Source organism: Stegodyphus dumicola, chromosome 8 (assembly GCF_044657685.1).
Source record: "Stegodyphus dumicola isolate Sdum_Otavi_A_Nest chromosome 8, ASM4465768v1".
NCBI classification, from domain to species: domain Eukaryota; kingdom Metazoa; phylum Arthropoda; class Arachnida; order Araneae; family Eresidae; genus Stegodyphus; species Stegodyphus dumicola.
In genome coordinates, this window is record NC_140775.1 from 122,604,012 (window position 1) to 122,629,140 (window position 25,129).

The 25,129-nt window shown below is 33.6% G+C and overlaps 1 protein-coding gene across 1 annotated transcript in view; it reads right to left on the minus strand.

The window, feature by feature from the left end:
- LOC118199935 (putative sodium-dependent multivitamin transporter) overlaps positions 1-25,129 on the minus strand; it is a 49,859-nt gene that overhangs the window by 20,817 nt on the left and 3,913 nt on the right. The window contains exons 2-7 of the mRNA XM_035371820.2: positions 21,053-21,414; positions 16,727-16,792; positions 13,037-13,156; positions 6,962-7,116; positions 3,699-3,839; positions 1,235-1,370 (exon numbers count right to left, since the gene is read on the minus strand). Of these exons, the coding sequence (XP_035227711.1) occupies positions 1,235-1,370; positions 3,699-3,839; positions 6,962-7,116; positions 13,037-13,156; positions 16,727-16,792; positions 21,053-21,397 (963 nt within the window). The 5' untranslated portion in view covers positions 21,398-21,414. The remainder of the gene's footprint in view (positions 1-1,234; positions 1,371-3,698; positions 3,840-6,961; positions 7,117-13,036; positions 13,157-16,726; positions 16,793-21,052; positions 21,415-25,129) is intronic.

Here is a 25,129-nt window from a genome sequence, read left to right on the forward strand (position 1 = left end):
CCCTTAGCCAAAACGCGGCCGGGGAGCATATTTGCCGCTCCCCGCCGGAAAACACCTCTCACTAGAAATTACATCGTTTCTATCGCTCAACCCAAGAGCAAGCTCGAAAGTAACGTCCAAAAACTAAGTCTAGCAAGTAAGTGATTCCAAGAGTAAGAGATTCAAACTCGAATTTTCTTAGTCTCCTTCACAAACGCGGGCTCCCACAATGGCTTCAATTATCGCCCCCTTAATTTGGGCAAAATTTGCGTTTCAACCCCTGAATGCGGAAATAAGGGTGAATGCGCGTACGCGGCCTTCTTCAGTTCCGGCAGCCAACAACCGGACCTTCCGATCGCCAAAACCTGAATGACTTACATCGAAAGTTAAGTGACAACCTCTGACCCTTCTGTCACGTACTTCCTGTCCTAAGGTCAATTGCACAATGAAATTTCTTCTAGAACATTCTAAAGGACAAAGTGCGCGAAATCATGACTTAGCAAAATCGCCTCCTTTCCCTGCTTCTTTTCACAATGAATCAAAGCTTGGACAAAAATTGCAAATAAAGGAAAATAAATAATATTCTTTCAAACTAATTAATATTCCCAGAAGTATCTGTTTTTCTCCAAAATTAAAGCATTAAAATAAATAATTCAGAATCAAATGAAATTAAAATTTTCTTAAATCAGAAAATCATTCACCTAGTTCTTATAACGCGATCAAAGAATTATCTACACAACATTCCTCACACTCAACCAAGTCATCATTTCCTATGTTGAAAACCCTAGGATACCAGTGGTTATTTATTTATTTTAAACGAAACGAAAAAAATATAATTAACTATTATACTATTGCGATACTAACTACTTATATATATCTAAAAATTTACATCAATACAATTTTACTGATTTTTAAAATCTTAAGAACTTGAAGTGTAGCTCTTTACTCGATACGCTTTTAAGTCATAATGCTACTTCATGGATTCTGCAATATAATCATTATTGTTTAGAATTAATTAACATATAATAAAACTAATTAAAAATTAAACAAAACAAAAGTAAATGAAAAAATAATATTTTGCTTTGAAGGTGTTGATTCTTTAGAAACATATAAAAATTTTGCTTATGGTCCTTGAAAGCTTAACAGTTTGAGTTGCGGATTTTTCTAATTAACAATACACTTTAAGTGTACTTTCTAAAGGATACAATATAATCATTTATATAACAATACAATCATTTTTGGTCAGAAAATTTACCTGATCTGCGGCTTGAATAGGTTTATCAGGTGACGTCAAAGGATCACAAGTTCGAAAGTAAGCGTAGAAAATAAGACCGCATAAGCAACATAGCAAATTAAAGGTGACAAATATCGGTACGCTAAGCAATATGGCTCTGAAAGAAAGAATCGAATAAGAAATTAAATTCGTGTTGATTTCTGACTTATTTAATAGTAGCAATAATGATTCTGGTTCGGATCTATTTTACACTTAAAGAAAAGCACGAAAATGCCCATGTAGCCATTTTGTTTGCCGTAATTTGAGCTCCGGATCGAGCTACCAGTTTTCAGCGACTTAACCCCTCAGCTGCTGGTACGCCCTATTTTGAATAGAAGGATTTTTATTAAAAAAAATTAAACCTCAGGTGATGGAATAAGAGGAGAACGATGAACTATTACTTATTTTTATTCCTACTTCTCTTTCAGTGTTTTAAAGGATTTATTTCAATTATAGTGTATTTTAATCTGCCATGACATCGAAATACCGGTTTCTTATTTTTGTGGTAGCTAAGGTGGGTCGTATTATTATTTTATTATATATAAAAATATTGAATATCATTATCTTATATATATATATTATATATATATATATATATATTAAGATATCGAAATATCGCTATCTTACTACTGTGGTAGTTTTCTTGGACGAACCATGCTACAGTGACAGTGTTGTAGGAATGCTTCATAGAAGGAGAACTTCCAAAACTCTGGAACCACATTTAAAACGAAACTGTGATATATCAATATCAAATCACAGTACAAAACGAAACTGTGATATATCAATGTTGTTATTTTATTACCTAAAAATAATTCTGCAATCTGTACTTATTTTCGTTGTGTAATGTAATACAATAAGAATTATAAATTGTCAAAAAACTGCAAACTGATTTACTGTAATACGCAACAAGCTAATTTATTGTTATTCAAGAAAGTAGTTTAAACTAAAAATATCTTTAGGTTTTACCAAATGCAAAATGATGCGTAAGGGAAATTCAATATGTCGTATTTAATAATTCCACACACCAAGAAAATAATTTATGATAGAAGAGAGAGGAAATTATTGAGATAGGCATGTCAAAATTTATTATGAAATTACCTTTACGATAGTTTGCTCGATTTGCTATTGGCTATATTGCTGTCAATAACTGAACATTTTGCAACTAGCCACCAAAGGTGTTCGAATAGTACTCTGCGTTTATTTTCCTGTGAGCATGTATTATGAATGATGGATATGCCACTTATGTTTGTTGAAGCACCAGATTTTAAACAGCCTATGCAGTTATCAATCGAAAGCATAGATATGGATTTGCTGCAACGTGATGGTAAGATTGGTCTCGTCACGCAGTATGTGATCGGTTGAAACTTAAACAGACTTGGTTTCCAATTTAGGAATTTCTTTGGTGATAATTAAAGAAACTGTCAGCTTATTTTAAACCTTCAATTATGATAAGATCGGTTAATATATTTTTACGAATTTTGCACATATGTAAATAATGTCAATGAAATTACACGTAAATTGTAGAATCTCTTGTATGAACTCTTGTAACATGAAAGACCTCAGAATGCGAAGTATCGTGAGTAAAACAGACTTACAAGAATTAAGTCAATTTAGCATTGAGATAAATGGTTACGCCGCTAAGCTAGAGATGGTTTTGGCGACTAATTGTTTTCATCAAATTTTGCGAGAAATCTCCAAATGTTGCCAAACTTCACGACCATTTGACGACAATTTTTGTCCGATCCGTGTGTAACTGTAACTGCTCAAATTCGTATGTAAATTTAACTGTATTCTGCCGTATATATCTGTAACCGTGTATGCCTTCGAGCAATTTCGAGAAATTGAAGGTAATTGTTCGACGGCCGAGGGAAAACTGTATAAGACCGGAGAGAACATTGCTTTTTAGGTTAATTCAAAGCATTCAAAGTATTGAAAAGTAGCTGTGTGAGATTACGCATTTGATGATTTTTGTATTGCCTTCTATTCAATGTTTTAATAGTTTGAAGTGGAAACTACTGATTGTACTCTGTCATACTGAGAAGAGATGCATACTTCGATTTACTGTAACTTTCTAATTTCTATTTTTTGTGAAAAAGCATGATTAAGTGCTTCTGCGAATCCAAGTGCACATGAAAAATTTTTGAATTTTGGTGTTAGAAGTAAAACTTTAATATTTTTTCCAACCAAATACCATAGTAACTTCATAATGAGGAAATATGTAAAAATTATATGAACAATTATTACTAATCTATCGGTTGTATTCCAAAGGGTATCCATGGCTTTGGGCATGACATTAGTATCAGTAACAAAATAACTCTATCTCTTGCTGTTTAAAGAAGTCTGCGTTTTAGAATCATTTTCCTCTTTGTAAAGAATCTTTTAAATAAATTAATTCTATATAAGCTATTGTACAGGAAACACAATGAAAGATATTCAAATAACTTACATAGTTGCTCGTTTGCTATTTCTTAGTGTCATAATCCTTTGTACTTGTTCCTGGTTCACAGCGTAGGCCCCTGTTGTGCGAATTAACGCTACAGCGACAACACTTATCATCGTATAATGAGACTCAAGATTAAAGGAAAACCTTAAATAAAAGAAAAAGTACTATTTGGAGAAAAAATTCCAAACATCGAGAACGGAAAATTTTCAAATCATTATTTTCGTGAAATTAAAGTTGGAATAAATGTCTTCCCTTAATCCTTGGACTATTTTTATGGCATTTCAAAATTAGAAATTTGAAAACATGACTTGAAAAAAAATTGAACTTCATAATGATATTTAAAAAAGGCATTTGAAAGTATTACTTGACAAAAATGGTGTTATTTAAAAGCTATTAAATGTTACTTATTTGATTGAATTTATGTTTGGCCATTTCGGATCATGTCAAAACATGTAATTTTTATTTCCAATATCTCAAGTAGCATTCGAAATAAAAAGTATACGAGTATTTCTCCACTATCTTCTTCACTCAGTTACAAACATAGCACATTTGAAATCACTTATAAATAGAAGTACAGTATGTGCCAAAATATACAGTACTGAATCTCGCGCATCTCGAACACATGTGAGCGTTTGTGACAGGGCATAACTCAAGCTGCACGTGTTCGCAGTAGTGAAAAGGAAGTTGTGTTGTGCAATTATTGTTGCAAATGGATCTCTCGGATGGCGGAAAAAGTATTCATAGTTGAGAATTATTTCCGCTCACGCGGAAGCGGTCGTAAAAGGTGGACCGAGTGTGAAAAAGGGTAAGAGCAATTTTAGTTCAATAAGAGGGCTCAATTAGAGGAGTTTAATAGGAGGGCACCAAGTAACACAGTTAATCTGTTTATTGCAACGAAATTTCGCCGTTCTGGTAGTGTACCGTGTCAACGAAAGGGAAAGTCTGGTAGACCAGTAACTGTTTCTACAAATGAAAATCACGCACATGTTCTCCAAAAGGTGTTCCATTCGCCCCGGTGAAGTCTACAACGAACGGCCTTAAAACTAACCGTCAGCGGTACGTCCGTTCGCCGAATGTTTAAGGACATAGGTGGATTTCCGTACCGAATACAAATTGGACAACGCTTGACAGAGCCAGATATGAGAGCCACGATGGTATATTGTGGAAACATTTTGGCCATGGTGTAGTAGGATCCAGATTTCTTGAAGAATGTGTAGTTCTCCGACGAAAGTCACATTCACTTGAACGGCTATATCAATTGTCAGACAGACAACTTGCTTCCTTGGTTTTGAGTGGCCAGATGTTATCGTCCAGAAACCGCTACACAGTGCAAGTGTGACGGTATGGTGTGCCATCGCAGCACACGGTTTATTAGGCCCCTATTACGTTTTAGATGAGGAAGGCAATGCTTTTAACTTCACCCAAGATATCTACAGGGGTTTGGTGATCGAACCATTCCTTCAGGATTTGAGACAGTTCTGTCAAGCAAGAAACATTCAGATGAATAGACAGTGGCATCAACAGGACGGGGTGACCGGCCATATCTCTAGCCATGCTGCAGGAAAACTTTGCATGACGAATCATTTCACGTGATACTGACTTCCCATACCCGTCCCATTCATCCGATCTTTCATCATCTGATGCCTACTTGTGGGGAATTCCAAAATAGTGTGTATTCAACTGTGAAGATTTATCAAAAACTGTGCCTGCATTACGTGAGCAAATCTTTGCAGAGGCTCCTTTTGCAGGAGTCTGAAGCAACCTTTGTTTCAGGATACGTTTGAGAATCTGCGTGAACTATATGAACATTGTCTACAGCAAGGTGGTGCACACTTTTAACACTTACCTTACACATACCGTGGTAAATCAACAAGCTAATGGTATGTGCATATATGTATGTAGTGTGTATGCTGATTTCTTTCAGGAGAAATAAACTCAAAAGTGACAATGATGTAATTTTTTTCATCTTTTTATTTCAGTACTGTATATTTGGCGCATATTATACTAGTATCACTGTATTTTATATTAGAAAGAAGTTACTAATTTCACTATTAATCTATTTATTCATGTAATGTAATTTCCGATCATATTTTATATTGTTACCATAAATTAAAAATTCCTGTATTATATACTGAAAACTTACTTGGGAAATATACGGTAAATACTGTAATAACTAACTTTCATTTTGCCTCAGATATTCGTTCAAAATAAAACATGTAACTATAGCTCTTATAAACATTTAATGCTATAGCTCATATGTAATCTTCTCAAAAATGATTTTAAAAATTAAACTGAAGACCCGTACCATATAAATATGCTTCAAAAATAGCAAAAATAATTCTAAGAGAATAATAAGAAAATTCGATAAAGGGTATCTTTAAGTTTGATTTAAGTCATTTCGCTTTTATGAAATATAGTTTATAGTGCACTATTTGGTAACTGAAAATAATCCCAAGGAGTTTGCTTTTAAAACGAAAAAGCGAAAATATCCTTAGTTTCATGGAATGAGTGAAAAAAACATATGACTTTTATTTTGAAATAGACACCTAGTTCAGAATATTTTTTCTCTGTGAAAAATGCTTCAGAAAGCGGGTGTGTCTTTCTAAACTGTCAAGTTTAGATTAACACACTGATACGCAGATAAAATGCTCTCATATTTTCAATTTTTGTTATGATAACAAACGACTTCCGACACTGGAGTAAGTACACTTAAAATTTTCCTAAACACTAGTAAACAAGTATTAACGAAGTTGAGAATAAGCAAGGATGATCTTCGTTTTATCTTTCTTTTACCTTAAAGATAGTATATCTCCCGTTACCAAATACTGAGTTTAATGCATCATCATAACTTCCATCACATCAAAACCTTCCTGTGAGCTTATAGTTTGAGGTTTTACATATTATTTCTTATCCACCTTATCACACCTTACATACATTTTCTCTGGAAGCGAAGCAATTCTCAAAATGTTTTTCTACATTAATTAATGGTGTATATTTTTTCTCTTTACGTCCTTTTGACTAATGATAATTCAGAGAATTGCGTATTTTCGTATAGCGAGAGACTTAAGTATGTGTCTCGAGAGTTACGAAAACTCAGAAAAACTTGATTCGCTATGAAATCGTAAAAATTGACTGTAACAAATAAAATGACATTTTGTTTCCAACTCAAGTACAGTAGTTTGAAATAATAGTAAAGTGGATATTAAGATAAATATTTTCAATAACCCCTAACACTACATCAATAGGAAATAAAAGAATGATCTTACTTAGGGACAACGAGTCTACCTCCATCGTGAGCTATGCGAAAGACTTGCGTTATTCCACCCAAGTCCAAACAACCCTTTATAACTATAGTAAGGAGACATACGTACATTAGAATAGTTTGAAAGACATCTGTCCATAAAACTGCCTTCATGCCACCCTGTAAATTATAAAAATGCTTTTACTTGGATTTTTTCATAGTTAAAGGTTTATGAAGATTTCAGTCTTTTCAAAGAAAAATAATAGTGCATATACTTTGTGCTACGCTTTGCATCTTAATAAAAAATATCTTAAATGTCTATATCAGAGTTGTCATCTGGGAGCGGAGAGAATTTTGACGGCTTCGGGAGAGGTGATTGTTTATCTATCGATTTGTAGATTCAAATTGCAACAAAAATCTCCTGGTAAAACATTTCTAAGGTGTGGTTAAAATCACATGATCCAGAAAGCGCTGGATAGATTGAAGTTTTGGCAATTTGAAATCAATATTTGTATTTTTTATTTGTAATTATTTCGCTATTTGTATTCGTTAAATATTTTTTAAAATATTATATTAATAAGCATATAATTAATACTTCTTATTAAATAAAATAACTACTAAATTAATGTGTATCTTTATTGCCTAATTAAAATAAAAATAATAACTTTTAGGTTTCATGTGTTATTTGGAACACATCAGTTAAATAATAATAATAAAAAAACTTGAGGAACGTAAGGATTGGTGGTAAGGAAGGAGAAGGGTTCCCCCTTCCCCTCCTTACCACAATGCAGAGCAAGAAACTTTGAGAAGCACTGGCTTACACTGACACCATCTTGTGTCTTGAGTATCCAGGTGGTCAAACATAAATATATTTAAATTTAATCTATGTTTCTTACGACAATGTTAAATTAGACCCATAATAAGCCAATATATTTTAGTTAATTACTTTTCGAGATCAACTAGTGTGATTTTCTAATAATTTAAAAATTAGAACCTCTGTCATTTCGCCTACCATAGATACTGAGCAACAAGAATGTACAGCTGCTGTGCATGTTTATTAGTTCTACACCTATTTGAACATCCATGGCACCATATAAAGAAATGTGTTAACCTCTCAGTAAGCTTCCTTTAAAAGTGTTATTCAAATGCATTTTCGGTTTCAGAGAAATTAGAATAAATTTTCACGAAACGATATGTGAAAGTATGCTAAATTGTAGTCGTATTATAACACGTAATGCTTATATTGATTAAAAGGTTGCGTAAATTTAATGCATTAATCTATTTATACTGAATTAAACTGTTCAGAATTATTTTTTTCCTCTCATGATCACTTGATTCGTTATGCTAATTTCGAATGTTAAGCCTTTTAGACAATCATGACACTTCATTTCCAATTACTGTGTATGGTAATTGCTAATACTTTTCACCACCCAGTTAATTTATGTTTGTGATCTTTACTGTCACTTCTAATTTCCGTTTCCTTACCAGAATGTAAATGAGATAAAAAGAGATAGTATTTAAAGGATTGTTTTGAGAGTCTAATTCAGGATATTAAGAGACAGTATTTTATACTTATTTATTTCCTAACATAAACATGAAGTATAGAACAAGCAAAAGACATTATGATGTGAATTGTCTGAACTTTTTCTTTCTTTGCCTCGAAGTTATGACTGTAATCTTTAGAAATAGTATCAGAATGAGGCCAATAGTCTAGAGATTTGACTAACCATGGAGGGCCGTTCCACCAAATTTCCTGGTTTTTTAGTGTTGATGGTGAAACACCTCGAGAAAGTTTGTCAGCTGGATTGTCTTTGCCAGGGCAGTGTCTCCATTGTGAAGGATTGGTATAGAAAATAATTTCTGTTACTCTGTTGCTAACAAAAGTTTTCCATTTGTTGGGGTCACTGCGTATCCACCCTAAGACAACTTGAGAATCACTCCACAATGTTGCATTTGACGAACAGATGTTTGTTTCAGTACAGAAATATTGCAACAATCGTGCTCCCATCAAGGCCGCCAAGAGCTCCAAACGAGGTAAGGTAACTTTCTTTATAGGAGCTAGTTTGTTGCGACGACACACTAAATTCACATTCGATTGGTCAACTTTAAAAATAAGAATGTACAGAAATGAACCATAGGCACGTTCAGATGCGTCACAAAACACATGAATAGCAAAAGGAACATATGATGAATGCCTATGCATCGAAGAATTTGAAGGGAGCAAATGTCATCGAGTTCTTTCACAGCTGCATACCATAAAGCATTAGTAAGTACCATAAAGCATTAGTGATAAATTAGCAAATAGTAATTCATCCCACTTGATTCCAAGAATCCATGTATCTTGGAATAAGATATTCCCAAGAATAGTAAACGGTGAAAAAAATGCCTAAGGGATCATAAAAACTAGCAATGCAGCGGAGTAACCATCTATTTGTAAGTGGCTTGTCTGTAGAAACACAGAGGGAGTCTTGAATGCATGCTTCAAAGTATCAGAAGTTGTATTCCAGCCAATACCTAAGACAGTTGTTTCCGTTTTGTGAGATTCTTCATGTGTTTGTAGTACATCTTTGAGTTTCAAAGAGTTTGTAGCCCATTTTTCCATAGGCACTTTCATTAGAGCCATTAAATTCTTGATCTCGTGATATAGCATTATAACGCGTGATTCAGTTTCCGTACTAGCAAGAAAGTCATCATATAGATATGTTTATCTATCATTGGTGCAGCAAATGGAAATTCTGCGATATGTTTTGCAGCCAATTCTCGTGTCGCAGCACAGAGTAAAAACGAACTGCAAGTAAGGCCAAATGGTAAACGAGTAAATCTGTAAACAGTTATTTCATCTGTAAAAGTAGTAGGTTGAGATGAGTAAGCTTTTAATTTGTACCAGAAAAAATTTGTGACGTCCTTATCTTCTTTATGTAATGACAACTGTAAGAGAGCTTGCTTACCATCACATGTAACAGCGAATTCATGCAATCGAAATCTTAGTAGACAACCAATAGTTTCAGGAAGATGATTCGGGCCAGCTTCCAAGGAAACGTTCAAAGAAAGCATTCTTGGAGCATGCGAGGAAGCGTCAAACACAATTCTCCACTTGGTTTCAGATTTCGTTTTCTTTCTTACAGCATGATGAGGAAGGTAATATACTGGCTTCTCATTGGATTCATCTATGGAACAAACTTCAACATGCTTTTGTTCAATGTAATTCAGCATGCATTTGCCATATTGTATATTTAACACATCACTAGATACAAGTCTTTTTTGAAGAGAATGAAATCTGTTTTCCGCTATAATTTTGTTTGTAGGCAAAGGTGTGACCAATGGTTTTCTAGGCAGAGACACAATTCTTCGATTGTCTTCAGTGCTGTAAGTTTTGTGACATTCTGATAAAATTTCTCCATCTCGAGTAGTTATTCTTCGTTTCTGCGCATCTTGTATCCCTATGGAGTCTAATTCACTTGCACACAAACTTGATGGACAGAAGTCTTCTCAGCGATTGTAGTATGTGTTCTTGTTCCACTAAGAACCCATCCAAACACTGACGGTACCATAACAAAAGATTCTGAAAGCTTGATTGGAGCTTCTGCGGAATCAATTTGCCAATAATGATCACCACCAATAAGTATTTCTATGGGCAGTGAAGCGTCATCCGGAGGATTAGCAATTCTCAATCTTTTCTTCTGAGCAAAGTGAACTATTTCTGGTGGAACAGTAGGATGTGTAGTATAGGACTTGGAGCTTTCAAATGCGGAGATCAAAAATGCTTGGTTGCTCCACAAACTTGAAAGTGACAGTTAAACACATCTACGTTGTTCTTGTGAAGTAAAAGATTCAAATGCTTTAATTGAAAGTGAGGCAGAACTGACAACGTTAAGCTTGAGGTTTTCAATGAGGTTTGTGTGAACAAAACTTTCTTGGCTACCGCCATCTAAAATGCAGCTTGTTAATTTAGTAATGCCTGTGGGACCAGTAACATACACACGAGCAGTTTGCAAATGTGTAAAAATTGTTCTAGGAAAGGTTATGTGATTTACATCACTGTTAGTTATCTGGAGTTGATTGTTTTCAACATTAGGACAAATAGAAACATGATGCCTTTTATTGCATTTAGTGCACCGTGCAGTATTTTTTCTTGGGCAGTTTGAAACTCTATGACCATGTTAGTACGCAGAAAGCAGCGATTTGAAGTTTTAAGTTTCTGAACACGAGTATCATAGTCTGTAATAGTTTCACAATATTGAGGCCAATGTCCTGTAGTATCACAAAATGAACAATATCGTGAAAATTTCTTACGTTTGTTTACTGTTTTGGAATTGATATTAAAATTTTCTACAGTGCACTTTACGGTGTCATCAGAAAAAGGCATACCTTTAACTCTTTGTGCTGCAACTACATCTTCCAGTTATTCTGCCAAGAACTGCATCCATTTAGTATTATTACCTTCGTTTAGTTTTTCGCGCTTGGCATAGATAATCCAGCGGCAACAAATATCATTGGGGAATGCACAAATAATTTTTGGCACTAGGATTCTACCGTATGCTTCAATATTTTCACCCAGAGCAGTTAAAGCTTGAATTCTTCTGTTACATTCTATGTAACGATCACTTAGATGCGTAGGAGATGGGTCTTGAATAACATTTAAATGTTCTAAGTAATCTAAGTGTGATTGGATAATTCGATCTTTATTTCCGTATCTTTCCTCCAACAATTTTTTTGTTGTTTCATAGGTGTCTCCTATTACACTAATTCCATCAACAAGGCGTTTACCTTCACCATCTAAATAACCTCTGAGGAAACCATTAGGCAAGGCTCTTTTGGATGACGCTAGTTTGATCACTGTATTATGTGATATTGAAGCCGCTCTTAACAGTAGACCGATTGTCCACGAATACGGAATAAAAGATGACTCTGAGGAAGCTTTAACACCCTCGCACTTCCTCATAGGAAAGAAATTAACTACTATTCCTTCCAGCCCCTCAAATCCTGAAACAAATTTAAATCTTATGTGGAAGAATTGTCAACATTTGATGTTGCCTTTTGGAAAAGATGGCAAAAGGAATATTTGATGGACTTTCGTACATTTCATCAAGTGCGGAATCCATCTGAAACAAATAAAATACGGAAAGAGGACATACTACAAGAAGATGTTTAGTCCTACTACAAGAAGATGTTAGACCTCGCCACACCTGGAAAAAGGCCCATGTTGAGGAGCTAATTCTTCGCCGCGACAAAAAAGTTCGTACTTGTGTTCTGCGCACCAATGGACATACCATTACCCGACCTGTGCAGCTGGTCATCCCCCTTGGAGGTTGACCAGGGTGGGAAGGATGTTGCGGCAAAGCCAGCGAACTATTAAAAATAACATTACCCTTTTTGTGAATGGCACCGCTTACGTTTTTTGTATTTATAAATGTCTTTTGCTTGTTCTATACTTCATGTTTATGTTAGGAAATAAATAAGTATAAAATACTATCTCCTAATAAGCTATCTTGCCACAGGTGGCTGCGAAGTTTGAAAGCACGAGTCGTACCTTTATGTTCCAAATGTATTACCAAGTTCATATTTAATAAAAAGGTTTGTTTTAAAACTTCGTAAGACTTTTTTGTAGCCCTGTTCAGATATAGCGAAAATTCACTTAACGCCTGTTAGGAGTTTGGTGCTAGTTTATGCTAAAAAAGCAAGTCAAACTCTATAATTGCAAGCGCTTAATAAATGTTCAAAAGCATTTGCAGATTTTCTCCATGACATTCTCGTCGTAAATAATTTGTTAGAAGGTCAAATTTCACATTTCTTTGCTAATAGGAATTGGCATTATTATCGTTAAACTTATTACTTTTAGTGTTACTTCAGTTTTCCATTTCTTTTGCTCCGAAACTGAATCCTTTATTTCCTTTCTACTTGATGGGAAAATAATTCTCAAATTTCTTTTGAAAAGAATTTCTTTTGAATTCTAAATGCTTTTGAAATTAGTTGATATAAAATTGAACTATAAAAATGTTTCAATTCAATTTATAAAAGAACTGATTAAAAAATCGATAACTAAAAACAAATAAACGTTAGAAAATATATAGGCATAATATCATAATATTGTATAACTTACCATTGCGCTGTAAAATGTGCAAACAAAACCAATCGAAACGATAGATATTTCAAGGGATATGCTGGTCACTGCATTCAGAGCTAAAGCAGGAGCATACAGAGCTACAGCAGTGTACATTATCTTGGAATACAAAAGTTAAATATCATTACAAGAATAATGCATTAAAATCTACATAGCATAAAGACGATTTGCTTAAATTAATAATATTTACATTTTTATTCCATATGATCCGATAGATGATATATAAATTAAATAGGGAATTACATATGGAGTTTATTTATGTTAATTAACCAGTTATTTTATGTTCTGAATCTGTACTGTTACTTCTCTTTCTGTTTTCCTGCCAGCATGCATATTAGCTCACATGTATTTAAGTGAGGGTAATATAGTTGACGAAGTCCAGTCTTCCTAGCAAGTTTCCTTGCCTCATGGCCAATTTATTTTAAGTGAGGATTTGAGATTATGTAGATAGAGCATATTCTGCCTGCTGAGGGCCACGTTACTAGTTTGTTATTCCACGAAAAGCGTTCCTATTTTGGCGTTGCTTTATTCTCGCCGATAATACTTTCGTGCCAGTGTGAGCTTATAAGTCAACTTTCGCGTTCAAATTTCTCTGCTTAGCCTTTCGCTGTCAAGCAAATAGATTAAGTTTTAAGTTTAAAATTCTACTTTGAGTTCTCACCATAACTGCTGGCTGATTTGTGAGCCACTTCTGTTCACCTTCTTTAGTTTTAAATAAAAAATTCTTTCACACCCTTCTTATATCTCTGTTTCATCTTAGCGATAAGTCGCCTACAATCTCATTGAAGAGTTTTCACGCGTTACATGTAGTAAAAGCCTATTCTTTACAGCTTTATCTGAAAAGGAATTTATTTGTCGTGGTTTAAAAATGTAAGCAATAAAGGTTAAATACGTACATTCACCTGTACAACATTTCTGACTGTGCTGTGTTCAATTATTTGTAAGCACAGCAGGTGGTAAAAAGCAAATATTAATCCGTAAAAATCATTTGGGTAGTAAAGTAACAACATTTTCCATACTTTTAGTATTATTTGATATTTTACGTTATAAAAGCAAAAGAGAAAAAAAAAATGTGTCTGCCACGGGCGCATTCAGCTGATCAATGTTTAAGTTTACAATTAATATTTTAAAAAGAAAATGAGAGCAAGCAAAAACTGAGAGAGATCATTGATCAGTCTGGGAAAAATTTTAGTTCTCACCGAGCGCTCAAAGAATTAACATCAGTATTTTTACATGAAAAAAATTACTCGAGACTGGGTCTAAATATAATACGTAAGTCGGTCATGTTATTTAAAGCATTACTCGATTTGTCAGAGAATCGGGGGCTTACTAGTTTGGTTTTCAAATATCTTGATAGTCCTAATGAGAAATGTAAGAAAAACTGCAAATGCAGGAAGCGGTCAGTTTTGAGGTCCGTTACTAACAACAGAGTACAAATTAGCAAATAGAAGAATCGTCAATTGAATATAGACAAACAAAATGAACTTGCGATTATACTGAACAAATATTTTTAGTTTTTTTAATTTTACTGGATAAAAAGTTTCTTAATTTTATACTTTAACATATTTGATTTCTTCAAGATACATTGGTGACTAAAATTATAATAAAGTTTGCATATTCTTCATTTAAAAAAGCTCGAAATATCTACCTGAATCTGAAAACTGCAAAATGTATAAAATTTTGAATATTGAATGCAATCATAGCACTTAAGTTTTACTAACCGAACGTTGTTTACTTCACATTTTTCCTCTTTTCTTCATTTTAGCCACAAAGTTTGCTCATTCTAGAATTTACGTAAATTGAGTGATAAGCAGTTTTACTAATATAAAAAGATAAAAGTCGCCCGTAGCTGTATGTGAGAGTTTCGCATTACCGTGAAAAGTTTTATTTTCTTTTGAAGGCTCCAACATTCGTCTCGAAATAAATATTATAATACATGAATATATTTGATTTTCATAAAATAAATGCTTGAATTGCTGCAATGGTTTTTGGCAAAGCTTGCAGCCTCTGTAAAATACTTTAAATTGTTTAAATGTATGACAATCCTAAAGGAAGCTTGTGTTTAAGTTAGGTACAGGTAAATGCAATTCTGTGTTGCATATTTTTAATTTAACCTCTACAAGGGTTGAAGTAGAATAAATTCAAAATTATTCTGTTTCTGTGTCTGTTTGTTTTGTAATATTTGTAGAATTAATTCAAAGTTATTATACTTCCGAAGAGTTTTGAAAGTCTTGTGGCAAGAATTCATTTGCAGAATCTATGTAAGGCCCTCACGTTGTCTGATACTCAGCTAGATGAGTTTACTTGAAACTCACAGAGGTGTTACATAATTTGCATGTGAAAACTCTAGAAACTAGTAAATTAAGAAGCAAATAGAAAAGCGGTATTTTTGCGAATCTGGGATTTTTTGTACGTGGAATATCTATTGCTTGTAGATAAAATAGAGCTTGATAAATAGAATTCTTAGAATCGTTAAGAGGTAGTGAGTCCCTGACAGACTTAAGGTGGGTCAATGCAGAAATATTACAGTAACTACACTGATATGCATTTTATGGAAATGCTTCCAAGCAAATGGTAAGTTGTTAAAATTTTAAACTAAGGTCATCTAAGTTTAAAAACCGATATCTCTTGAGAGCCATAACTTAGCATAAAATGCATGCTTATATAGTCAGATGATAACTAAAAAGCTTACTTTCAAGCTGGCCGCTCTTTGCATTTGGAGAAATAATATTAAAGCAAACAATATGGACATCCAGTTGGAAATGAAAGTGCTTTACCGCGAATAATGCTTGTCATTCTCGTCTTTCTAAATCTCGTATTTCAATGCGCTGTGAATGACTTTTGGGCACAAAACTACGTCTTCAGTCTTTAGACATAATGGAAAACAACCACTATACGAAAGCTTCATCTAAGCGGAATAGTAGTGCATTGGTCTTTCATGTTTTCTTACACATTTTTGATAGAGGACATGTAACTGTACAACAATATACCGACGACACTATAGTCCCGTCAATCTATGTGGGTTTTCTTAAGGAGATCCCATTTCATTTTCGTAAATGATCTGCAACTCACAGTTAATCTAGTTCACTGCAACTCACAGTTAATCTAGTTCAGATTCTCTCATTTCTATACAATCTCATTTCTATACAAAACGTGGGGAATACTCTATGAGCCACTGCAACTCGTGAATAAAATCCTAACACGCTCCGTAAGGTAAAATTGATCTTTATTGAAAACTGAAATATATTGAAAAAGGCCTTCTCAACAATCACATACATAGCATAAGGATTCATAAAGATATGTATGGCTTTATGGAGTGAATGAACTTTCTGTTAACTTCCTTTTCCTGAGAAGTCTACTACTAGGCATTTAACTTATTACAACCTTTTTTTTTAATTCAAAAATATTTAATTTCCAACTTTTGTATTCTCATATTGACGTGAATAATTTAATTCATTCAATATATTTTGACAAAATTATCTAATTTGTTTTTTCTAATTTTAAAGCAAGATAATAAATAATTATTTAATAAACAGCAAATAATCTCTGAAAAGAGTAAGTTGATATAAAGAAATAAAATACTGATAGTGAAATATTCTCTGCTGAAATTCATGATCTGATATTTGAGTGAAAACTTTTGTAACAAAAATGTTTCATGTAAAAACTTACATTTTGAATCACATATAATGATGATAACAACGTTCTTGTTGATCTACCAAATCGTTTTTCCAAGTACTATCAAAAGAAAAAGTAATGTCAGAATATTTTCCAAAAATATAAACTCCAAAGAATTAATAAAAATATGTTTTATATCTTATACTGAAGTTTAATAAAAATTTTAATAACTATTTCGCAATAAATATTGCACGATTTTTAAAAATTAAATATGATTTTCATTGGTTTAAATTTATTATTTATCTCAATGAGTAAACGTCAGTCATAGACAATACGACGATTAGAATTTCTTTAACCACTAATGAAAGTTTAGTTTTTTAAAACTCAGTTTCGTCAATCAATAATAAACGATATTAATCAAATTTAATTCCAAAATTATTTTGCATATTGCATTAAATATACTCATTTGAAATTAAATGTGAATAAAATGACTCTCAAGATTAGAAATTAAGTACTTTTATCAGTTATTGAATTCAAATCTAGCTTTAATTAGTATTTAGAAAAATGTTTTAAATGAAAGTAAATGTCAGCATTAGAATAAGCAGACTTAAAAAATGTTACGCAGTTTTATTGAGACGCGATGGAAATTAAATGCCAATAGAATAAAGCGAAATTTTCACTGTAAATAGAAAAAAGAGAAGAAAATGCTTCGGGAGTACAGTAGTGACAGCAGATGATATCACAATGTTTAACTCTATTTTATAAAATTTACTGGTAACCATTAATATACACTCATGTTTGTGAAAATTGCAACATGAAGGAATAGTCAAATCAAGAAATACATTTGCCAGATTTTTCTAACGGTAATAAAAAGAAGAGATTAATAATTCAGACAGACGCATTTATATTATTGGCATAAAATCTACATTTGGTGATGCGGCTATGAAGACAATAAGAGCTTCTGCCCGTTGTGGCATTAAATCAGAAAGTTTTGTATGTATTCCTGGCATAATGCTTACAGGTTGATTCTGCGTAAGTCTGCCATACACTGGTACTGGTATTTCTAGGAAAAGATGGGCTAGCCGCTGAATGATTATTTCCATACATGTTCGACTGGCGACATGTTTGGCGAATAGCTAGGCTGATAAGAGATACCTTTTGTTCTATCAGAAGACTTGGATATCTCAGCTCTATATGGTTATGTAGCGTCTTCGAATATAGCGCTACGAGTGTGCTGAAGAAAATCTATGAACTTAGTGTTCACAGCTTTCCTGAATGTATAGCAACCAGGATCACCTAAGCAAATCAATAACTCCCCACCCTCTGATTCGACGCTCTGGAACGGTGTCCGCCGGAAACATCGTGGCAAAAATATCGCGAACGAAAGCGTCGCTGAGAAAACAACGCAACTCGAAAACGTCACGGAACAAAGCATCGTCGGAGAAGATAAAGCAAAGAGAAAATAAAATATAAAGTACCTACAAATCATCGCATACCGATAACATCGCAGATATGCGTTTTTCTGGCTTTAATAATTGTAAAAGGATAATCGCATAATGATTTGTGACCACAAGATGGAAAGAAGGATAATTTTTACTTTCATATTTTTTTATTAACTAATAAATATTTGTTGAAAATGTAAAATGTAAACTTAAGCATAGAAAATTAATGCAACTTATCGCACTTAATATAATTTTAAACTGACATAGAAAACTAACAAAGGTCTTTAATAAATTATTTTTATAAAGTTTTACTGGTAATTTTTCATGAAAAGTATAATCTAAAAAAGAATACAAAAAGGAAGATAAGTGACTGCATGACTTTATCTATAAAAATTGCTAAGTCAATTATGAGATTATTTTCTGCACTTTTGTTAATATGATACTCTTACAGTGAAAATTATTTCTTGTTTTGTTTAAATTTCTTGTTCTGTTTTTTAAAAATTTATTAGTTAATAAAAATATGGAAAAATTATCCTTCTTTCCATCTTGCGCTCATAAATCATTATGCGAATATCCATTTACAATTATTAAAGCCTGAAAAACGCATGTCTGCGATGTTATCGTCATGCGATGATTTGTAGGTACTTTATCTTCAACCACGATATTTTCGACGACGATGTTTTTAAACTGCGAAGTTTTTGAACCGCTTTATTTTCAACGACGATATTTTGTACCATGATGTTTTAGCAAAGCGATGTGTTCTCCCACAATGTTTTGTACCACGAGGTTTTCTCCTTGTGTTGTACAAATGATCTGGCTGCAGAGCTTGTTTTCATGGTTTTTCCCCTGTATAACGTAAACACGAGCTAATTCCCTCAGAAAGTCTGTTAGGCAGATAGCCGTCATTGTTTCGCCATATTCCAATCGTTACACTTTAACAATCGTTTTGTAACAATTAGAATAGTTACAAAACACCGCAGTTGCTTTCAGTAGCAGGAGCGGTTATAAGAGTTTGTTGTTGTTGTTGTTTCGCCATATTAAAATAAGGTTTATATATACGTATATGTCCTGAAAGACCAAAATATTAGAGACACCAGTTGTTTGGCATGTACCAGTCTGCTAATGACTAAATTTAAGTTTGCACTGGCGGGGTGTGTTGATCAAAAACCTGCAGGTAGTAAGAAGCCTTCCGGTGGGAAAATGCTCGTGGAAGAACGAGATTAAAAGATGATAACACGAAACTTTCACAGCAGCATAACAAACTGCATTTTATATGTACATTTCAAATGCATCACAAAGCATATCCGAAAGCACAATATGACGGACTGTACATGGGAAGGGCTCGAATAGCAGCAAATATTAAAAGAATGCCTCGTTAATATCTGATAAATAGGAAATACTGATTGCTGTGAACCCAATAATACCAAACAGATTCCCGACGATTGAGAAAAATGTTGCTTGGCTCAATGTATCCCATTTCATGCTCCATTATGCAGAATACAGGGTCAGAATAGAATGAAGACCCCTTTTACTTGATCTGTAAGGATTTTAAGTTTTACTAACGTTTATTTTATTTTAAAACTTTGGTATCCTCCCTTATTTTCCATTTCCGGACAGAATAAACACCAGTAGGAGTTGCTTATTCTAATGAGGTTGCAAACTGTATATATATTTGAGAAGTGGCTTTTAGCCAAGAGAAGAAAATGCCTTCCTGTTGCCCTGCTACGCATGTGCTTTGCAGTCAGTTTATGTATGCCTTTAAGGCCAGAACTTAGTTCCTGCTGATATACTAAGACGTATTGTAGTATTTGCATTTCGCTCACTACATACGTAGTATCAAAAGGCCAGTCTTCGCATTAATAGTATCTGTAAAGCATTTAAGTTTAGTTTCTTATCTAGTTAAGTTGGTTTATTTCTTATTTTCTACATTTTAGACCAAACGTGCTGGTCTCTATATCCCGAAGTGCGGAATCGGCTGTACTCTGTGAGAAATAAAAGGTAAAGTTAACCTTTCTTATTTGTGTTGTTTGTCCTACACAAACACGAGCATAGTTTGAGTAAGCTCCCTGCTCCCATTCAGGATTACTAAATGTTCCCAAGGCAATTAAAAGGAATAGCAGTCCTGGCAAACCAACTTAACAGCTAATTAATTTATATACCCCTTTTAGTTAATCAATTTGATGGCTATTAAGTTGATGATTAATGCTGTGCGAAATATTTTCCTGTAGTATGGTAAGTCCTTTGATATATCCGTAAATTTCTCTCAGCAACAAAGCTTAGCTCAGAATCATTGCCGATCATGTACACAATCATGTTTATAGTTGAGATACTCGCTGATGCAGTTGGTCACTTTTAGCAGTAAAATGCATTTAGTCAACCTGCATGATTGACCTCAAACTGATTTGAAGATTCAGAGTTCAAAATTCTTCCATCGCTAGCTTTTACATTTGTACTATTCAGCATTTGCGAAATGAAGTGAAAAGTTACTTCAAAGTCTGGAAACGCCTTTTTCCAGTACGAACGAGGCCTACCAGCGGCCGAGCGGTAAAGTAGCTGAATACTAGTAGTTCTACCTAGGTTAGAATTCAGGCAAATGGCTGCACGTGCATTTTCGTGGTTTTCCAAGTGTAACATATATATGAGCCAGTTTCCCCCCCTTACTTAAGTCCTCCACGAAAGCATCCCTTCCCTTAGGCCGACAGCCTTTGTGAGCTTGGCCATGACCAAGTAAATCAAACCAATACGAACCAAATTGGAGCTGTCATTCTGTCAGCATGAGCTTAGAAACGATATCAGCATTTTGCTGAACACAGGCTCAGAAGAATATCGAGGGTGATTAAAGCTGAAGATAGACCAATACGTTGTTAGGTGGTGTCTCTAATATTTTAGCAACTTAGAGTGCGTATTTTTATATGAAAAAATAACAAACTGTTCTTACTTCATATGCCGTCGAAATTCCAGCTCTAAAATATATAGGAATGAATAGATATGCAGCAATTGCTGGTCCAAGAAAAAATCCAATGTTCAAGAAGGTCATGTTCGTACCATACAGGTATATTTCAGCAGGCATTCCCATCAACGTGATAGCTGAAAAATATGTAGCCATCAGAGAAACGGCAACAGGAAGTATGGACATGTCTTTGCCTGCTAGAAGATATTCTTCATTAGTCTTTTGTTTGTTTCCTGAGAATCGGAAATAGATCCCAATAGATGCAGATATCAATAACGTGATTGCTAAAATAGCAAAATCTGGAATACTGAGAATCAGTTTCTCTGTCGTCATCTTCACACTTGATCCTTCTGAAAGAAAATTCAAAAAGCATCTGCTGATTAGCTCACTTAATCTGTAATTTTTACAATTTTTTCAATTTTATAATAAATTTTATTTAATTAATGAAAGACGCACAATGGGTTTAAAAATAATGAATGATTAAACGTAGCATCTTGAATGTAATTTTAGAAGCAAATACAGAGCATTTTTTTAGTACAGTGTATTTTCAGAATAGACAACTGTGTTTGTCTTCCTGATAACTTTTAGTAAAATTAATTTGTAAAAACTTATTTTTATACGGGTCTCGTTAGGAAAGCCCTCCCCCTAAAACGTCAACATAAAAAGTGTTTTTCACAGCAGAATATTAGAGGAGAGGGTATTCTCATACATTAAAAACTACCTGATCCTATTATTATTTGAAATTTGTGGAGGGGGGGTAATTATGGTATATACAGATATGATAACTGAGTCTCTGAACAAGAATTACTAAAAAAATATTTTTACTATCCAAAGACATTAACATAGAAATATGACTTTCGAAATACCACTGATAAGGATGCTAAAATTGAAATTTTGCTTTGAAACAGTTTAATTTCATGCAACACCTAAAGGGCTACTCTTGTTCTGGTAATAATAATTCGAAAACAAGGTAATAATAATTCGAAATTAGTTTCTCAAAAATTCTCGATTTTATAAATTATAATATCAGATTTGACTTGGAACATTCTAATCGCCTATATATGGCCTCCTACTCCAAGCCTTTCGAAATAGAGTAGAACACTAATTACTCGGATTAACTAAGACACTGGGATTCCAACAATCGAAAATCCAAATAATTGATTTAATTTTTTAATATATGTGTATAGGCCAAATGTTTACCTGTGTTTGCTCTGCAGATTATACTAAAAATCCCCTGCATAAGTGAAAAACTAGCATAATGTTGCCATATTTGTTTAACCTGGTTTTAGAAAATAAGCACTTATATAAGCACTTAGAACGTTGTTGCACTGTGACCAATGACGTGCAACGCAAATAAATTAAAATAAGCAAATGTTTAGTATGGTTTTCTGTTCATTTTTATAATCTCATACTGTCGAACCCTGTAGGCCAGCGCTTTTCAGCCTGTGGCAGCGGATCGCAAATGCAATTATTTCTGGACACCTGCTCTGGTCCTCCTAGATTTTTAAAAAATCAAAAAATATCAAATTACGTATAGCTGAAATTCTCAGAGTTTGGAAATTATACATCGGAAACGTGAATCATTTTTTCACCCAAGACTGATATTTTATGGAATTTATTATATTGGTTAAACTACTTACAGTTTCCGACTGAGGTCTCTTCAATAAAAAAGGGATTTAGAACACTATACCTGATGCTTCTTTCTTTACCGGTGGCGTCGCAAATGCGATCAAGAGCGAGAGTCTGACATTAATTACGGAAGAGGAATGTAAACGGCTGCGTTAGGAATCATAAGGGTAGATATATTTTAAAAGAAAAGTATTTTTAGGTCTCATTCAGTATCAGTATATCAAGAATAAAAACTTGAATGGAGCTACAGAGTTCTCCTCTGTTCTTCACTGTAAGTCAGTAATAATGTGTACAAGGATGTACATGGTACCAGAATGCAGACAAATTACATAGGATGCGAAAAGATTTGAAATACTCTTTTATGTATTATTAAACAGTTTAATAGTATTAGTATTGTGGTGTAGTGTTAATGCTTCAACGGTCTGGTGTTAAACTCCAATGAAAACGCTAATGTTAGAACACCACACGAAAATTTTATTTAACGCCCAAAAAATGGCTACATACAATCAACAACAGAAAAACCTAAATCTTTTTCTTAAAAATCAAAGTCTATACATTTTACGTGCGAGAGCAATACGTGGCTCTCGAGCTTGCGTTTTTAACATTGCCAACAATTTAATTATTTTAATAACAACTATTTTAACAACTACTGAAAACGTATTCGGAAGCTAAATAATAATAATTTTCATCTTATGCTCACGAGACATCCTTGTCCATATAAATCTTCAGTTTCTTCTTCATTTATGCGACCTTATCACAGTGTATCAACTTTTTTGTATTATTAATAACACATATCTCTTTATAATTGCAAATTAAATTATAATTATCAAATGAATTTAATGAATACATTTATTTGTTTATTAACATTTCATTATTACATTATTTTCGTCTAGGAATTTTTTCCCTTTTCCCCGAGCAAGACGTACATGTAAGTCACGAGGCTGAAAAGCCCTGCTATAAACAAATAATCGGATTCAATTCCAGTTGAACAGCACTAATTAATACTAATGTACGTGGCTCACTAACAGCTGAGCGGTAGAGTCGTGAACGCTGGTAGGATTATCCGGGATTCGTATCGCGGCGATCGGGAGGGCTGTAACGGCGTTTTTGTGGTTTTCCCCATGTGTAAAGTGTATACGAGTCAGTTTTGCTTAGAAAGTTCTCCACGAATCATCACTACCCTTAGGCAAATACCCGTCGAATGCTTTGCTATAATTAAACAAACCAGACCAAACAATATATATATAAATAAGTAGCTTCAAAAACTGCAATATTTTACATATATTTATAAAATAGTATATAAATATATATAATTATTAAAAGAAACCAAAAGTCGGATCTTAAATGATTGTATGTAATTTAATCCCTTTGAAGGCCCTAACAATTCTTCCTCACTTAAATTCGTAACCCAAAAGGTGTGGTGGTGGTGTATTTAATTATGGCAAAGCACACTAGGACTATCTGCCTAAGGTTAGGAATTAGGAATGTCTTCGTGGAGGACTTTCTAAGGGAAACTGGCTCGTATACACGTTACACATGGGGAAAACACCCATACAGCCAGCCTGTTCGCGGGATTCGAACCTCGGACCGAACTACCAGTGTTAAGCGACTTTACCGCTCGGCCGCTGGAGGACTTAACCCAAAAGGAGAGCAAGTAAAATTAAACTTTAAATACGTATACACTACTGAAGGTAATACAAAAATACAAAATATAAAAATAAATTATATATGTACTAAACCTAACTAAACATTTATATTGATATTACGTAAATCTAGTTATGTTAATGAACATTGTATATTAAAGATATTTTTCTTTGATATTTTATACCTTGCTCTATATTTTGTTCCATTTAGATGTACCTATAAACAGATATACATAATTAAAGGATTCCATATTAACAACTACATATAAAACCAAAAAGTGCATCAATAATGTATTTTCCAGTATTATTAACTTCATTTTGGAGAATTTTCTGCAGTCTAGTTTGTGTTATTTTAATCAAAGGTTTCAAATAAAAACAATTTAACGCTTATATGACATTAGAAAATTAACCAAAAAGCAGCTACCCCAATGTAATTGAAACACAGTCCTTAGACGTGAAGAGGTTGAAAGCCATTTTGGTTAAGACTATTTTTTCGGATTCTCAGATACTTCGCATATATGTAACATAGCATTCGAAATGCAAAACTCAGTATTTACTACAGATTCATTGATGTAACAAGTATGACTTTCTACTCCTGTGGCTTTAGAAAAAAGATGTTATTTGCCTTACAGCTTATAGTTCAATAATACATTTTCATTGTACAAAATTGCAGTCATTCGAAGAATTCAATTTGTATTTTCCTCTATATAAAACTGAATAAAGAGAAGTTAGATGTTTAAACGACCCCTACATTTTCTCACGACTCCCAGCAGGATTATCTCCTCCTTTTCAC